This window comes from Salvia splendens, chromosome 14 (genome assembly GCF_004379255.2).
Source record: "Salvia splendens isolate huo1 chromosome 14, SspV2, whole genome shotgun sequence".
NCBI lineage: Eukaryota > Viridiplantae > Streptophyta > Magnoliopsida > Lamiales > Lamiaceae > Salvia > Salvia splendens.
This window is the reverse complement of record NC_056045.1, coordinates 30,034,704-30,038,842: the sequence shown is the minus strand read 5'-3', so window position 1 is coordinate 30,038,842 and position 4,139 is coordinate 30,034,704. Positions and strand designations below refer to the sequence as shown.

The following is a 4,139-nucleotide window of genomic DNA, read 5'->3' as shown; positions in this document are numbered from 1 at the left end:
ATGTCGCTCGATCCATCAATATTCGAAACCACAGTCCCTTCCCGCTACATCACCTTCACACTCCCCCTCACCCTCCCCCACCTCCTCCTCCGCGCCGCCGTCCTCGATTCCCCATCCCCCTCCGCCTCCTCAACCTCCTCCACCGCCGCCATATGGGTCCCACCAGGCCGCGAATCCGACTGGATTTTCTCCACCTTCTCCGGCCACCTCCAGCTCCTCCTCTCCTCCCCCACCCCCCTCCCCCTCTCCCGCCTAATCCTCCTCGGAAATCCCCCATCTTCCCCCGTTCCCACATCCTTCAATTCCACCTCTCCGCCACCGCCGCCTCAGAATCTCGCCCCCTTGCTATTAGGGCTTTCCCCCAAATCCGAATTTCTAGGTCACAGTAAAATCCCAGAAGTGCCCTTGCTGGTTTACGAGGATGAGGTGGTTAAAAATTCAATCTTGGAGATCTGCAATGGGCCTTGTGTAGGTGAATTTCTCATTGAGAATGTTGAATTGAAGTTTGATGATGGGGTTAGAGAGTTTAGGAGAAGGTTAAGGTTTAAGAGAATGCCTAATTTTGTCCAATCCCAAATTAGAATTCGGCCTAAAAAAGATTCAATTTTGGATAATTTAGATGCTTTGGAGTTTGAATTGGAAAAGGGTGTTTTGGTTCAGCCCTATTTAAGCCCTATGGTGGCTGGCATTGCTGTGATTCACCGCTTCATGGATGGAAAATCGCGGCCGAGAGCATTGTGTTTGGGAGTTGGTGGAGGTGCATTGCTCGGATTCTTGGCCGATCACCTCAATTTCGAGGTTGATGGAGTCGATGAAGACGAGGTAGTTTTAGAAGCTGCCAAGAGGCATTTTGGATTAAACAATGAGTTTATCCATTTGTTTGTTGAAGATGGGATTAGATTCATTAAGAAGATTGCTAACAAGTATGACATTGTTATGGTTGATTTGGATTCGAGTGATGTGATGAGTGGCGTCTCCGCACCACCTGTGGAGTTCGTGGAGGGCTCCGTTCTCCGTGCTGCGAGGGAGGTTCTTCGTAACGAGGGTGTCCTCATTGCGAACGTGATTCCCTCGAGCAAGATGTTCTATGAGAGGTTGGTTTGTGAAGTTGGTGAGCTTTTTGAGGAAGTGTATGAGATTGATGTTGGGAATGAGGAGAATCTTGTATTGATTGCAGCAAAATCAGGTGTTGGAGAGGGTTGGGATGGGGAAGATAGTACATTTTTGAACAAGTTGAAGTTGGTTGTTTCATGTTGTTACATAGATTCTATCAGGAGAATCGCTCCTTCTTCATTCAATCGTTCACGGTGTAAGTTTTCTGCACTTATTCTCTTCGATTTGGACTTGAATTTTATTTCACTTTAAAAAAATGCAAAATTTAACCGATTTGCGTTGCGCACGATTGGACACGATTTTTCATTTTATGGTCTTAATCGATTGGAATTGAAACATATGCAGCTAAAATGGGATTAAAATCGAAGAAGAAGTTAGCTGCGAAGAGCTCGAAGAAGGCCGCTGTTCAGTTTTCAGCTTCAAAACCTAAATCCGAAGGCGCTGATTATTTGCAATGCTGATTGCAATTTTTTGTCGCTTCTTATGGAATTTACTATTTTGCTTGTATTTGGGAAATATAGCCTTTGGAGGGTGGTCCGGCGAAGAGTATTCCGAAGACCGAGAATAAAGAGAACAAAGCAACCGTTTTGTATATTGGAAGAATTCCACACGGATTTTATGAAACTGAGATGGAAGGTTGTTTTGCTTATTCTATAATTACATTCGCTTGAATATACTGTGTTTGTTTAACTCGGTGAAATCGGCTTTTGCAGCTTTCTTTCAGCAGTTCGGTGCGGTTAAGAGACTCAGGATTGCTAGGAATAGGAAGGTTAGTTACTTTTTTTTTGTTTTTGAATTGCAAATATGCTTTGGATTGGGGAAGTATGATTGATTGGTTGTTGTATAGGTTATGTTGTTGTATTGAAATTGGATTCAGATGATCATATGTGAGAGTAGATTGAGCTCGTTACTACGTCTGTAGACTTGTTCTGTTGTTATCTAAGTAGTATGTTCGTGCAACCGTCTTTTCCCTCTATTATGGGACTTGTGTGCTTTGCTTACCACTTGTGTTGTAAGCTACACTTGATGCTTTAGTTTCCCTGTATCGGCAATTCGGCATTAAGATAATTACTGTATGCAATATGATATATCTATACTACTGTGAGTTCGGTAGACAGTGTGGAAGTTGGTATGTAACTATTCGAAAAAAAGTGATTGTTGTTTCAACTATAATCAATTCGTAAGACGTTAAGACAAACACTTGGGTACCTTGCTTAAACTAGAATTTATTAGTTCTCCCGCTTTTTTACGGCCTCAATAATTTGGGGTTTTATGCATAACTTTGGTTACTCGTGCTTGCTTTATGTAGATTGTAAGCCTACGTTGCCCTGATAGTAGATGTGGATGTACACTGTCTGTTGATTTTGTTGCATCATTGCTTTAGGTAATTGTTAGTTGAGTATTATGCCTGCAAGTTCAGTTGTTTCCTCGCATAAACATGAAGCACGGTATACCAGTGATCAACTTCTATTAACTATGTATGTCTTGACAGTTATAGGATTCAAGTTTTCTGGCTGTCAATATGAGAACAATATTCTGAAAGTATTGCATGTCTGTATTTGTGAGATCAAGCATTTTTTTATTCCTCTGTCAAATCATGTGCATTATGAAGTTGATTATATTGTACTGTTCAAAATGAAAAGTTACTCTAGATCTTCTTTCAGTTGCTCCATTTATGTATTTTGTTTCATTTTTTCTTTTTAACAGACGGGGAAATTGAAGCATTTTGGATTCATCGAGTTTATGTCTCCTGAGGTAGTACAGTTCTATATAATATAATATCATATCTTCCTTTGCATGCTCTGTTCCCATTTATGTATTCTGATTTTCGTTTCACTAATGGTTTTGGTTATTATGTGATTTGCAGGTGGGCTGTGTGCAGGCTGCTCCAAAGAAGATTAGATTCAGACTGAGGAGGAATTCTGTTGATCTATGTATTAATACTAAAACAATGGGAGCCAAAATTTTGTAACTGACTGTTGAGATTCTTGAATTAACCATTTTATTTTCCTCTGTATTAAATGTTGAATCTCATATCTCAATGTTCAAAGGCTATTGAGATTCTTTTGGGTTATACTCATTAGTCGAAACTACATTAGATTAATGTAAACTAAGCTTCTTGGATCTAAACAAAACTACAAATAGTAAAGGGTGTTCGGTTAATGTGATGTGTAATGAAAATAGGATTCTTCAATTAATAAGTTGACGTTTAAATTAACTTAGTCATAATAAAATGTCATTATTGATACTTTAAAAAACTGATCGATGGCTTGTAATTATCTCATGTGTTCTCAATTGTTTGATAAACATATATGGTTAGTAAAGAAATGTATTAGAAGTCTCATTTTTTATGACAAGAGGGGTGAGTTGGCCAAGTGGTTAAGAGTGTTCATAATAGGGCGTAGCGGTGCCAGCCTGAGGACACGGCCGGGCCGCAACGCCCTATAGGGTGGAAACGGAGGGTCATGGCCCGGGGGGATTACTTGGCGTGGACATGGCGCATGGAGGGGCGCCGGAAATGAATTTTTTTTTCATATTTTTTTTATAAATATACTCATTCCTCTCATTATTTTCACACCGTTACATCTCCACTCTTCTAAATTTCTATATTCTACTTTCAAAAAATGGTTTAATTTTTATTTTATTAAATTATGCATTTTTTTCTAATTATTATAGTCTGATAATTTTTATTCTAATTAAATTAAAATATATCAACAATTGATAAAATAATGTGATTTGTGGCTGTGGGGTGTCCATTATTAGATTGGACAAGTTTTTTTATGGTTTTGGACAAGTTTTTATAGATATAAACAAAAATTTGTGACTTGATCTTGGACTTGACCAAACTACCGTGAACACTTTAATGATTTAGGCCAGAGGTCTTAGTTTGAATTCTTGGGCTCACAATCTTTAAATTTAAATTCATTACTTATCCAAAAACCAGAAAAAAAAATTATAAGAGCCTCATTTAAATCCAACTAAAAACTGCAACAATTTATCAGTATTCTCTTAAGAAACAGTTAGAA

At 38.7% G+C, this 4,139-nt stretch overlaps 1 protein-coding gene across 1 annotated transcript; it reads left to right on the top strand.

Annotated features, from left to right (window-relative positions):
• LOC121764516 (eEF1A lysine and N-terminal methyltransferase-like) lies at positions 1-1,882 on the top strand. The gene is made up of 3 exons (XM_042160527.1): positions 1-1,309; positions 1,459-1,749; positions 1,827-1,882. Exons 1-2 carry the CDS (start codon positions 1-3, stop codon positions 1,572-1,574), a joined length of 1,425 nt encoding a protein of 474 aa, XP_042016461.1. The 3' UTR covers positions 1,575-1,749; positions 1,827-1,882.
• The last annotated feature ends 2,257 nt before the right edge of the window (positions 1,883-4,139 follow it).

What these genes read in the sequence shown, in the direction of transcription:
- LOC121764516 (XM_042160527.1), top strand. Translation starts at nt 1, where the DNA reads ATGTCGCTCGATCCATCAATATTCGAAACCACAGTCCCTTCCCGCTAC. An exon ending in TTCATTCAATCGTTCACGGT is followed by an intron (nt 1,310 to 1,458) that starts GTAAGTTTTCTG and finishes AAACATATGCAG; the next exon opens with CTAAAATGGGATTAAAATCG.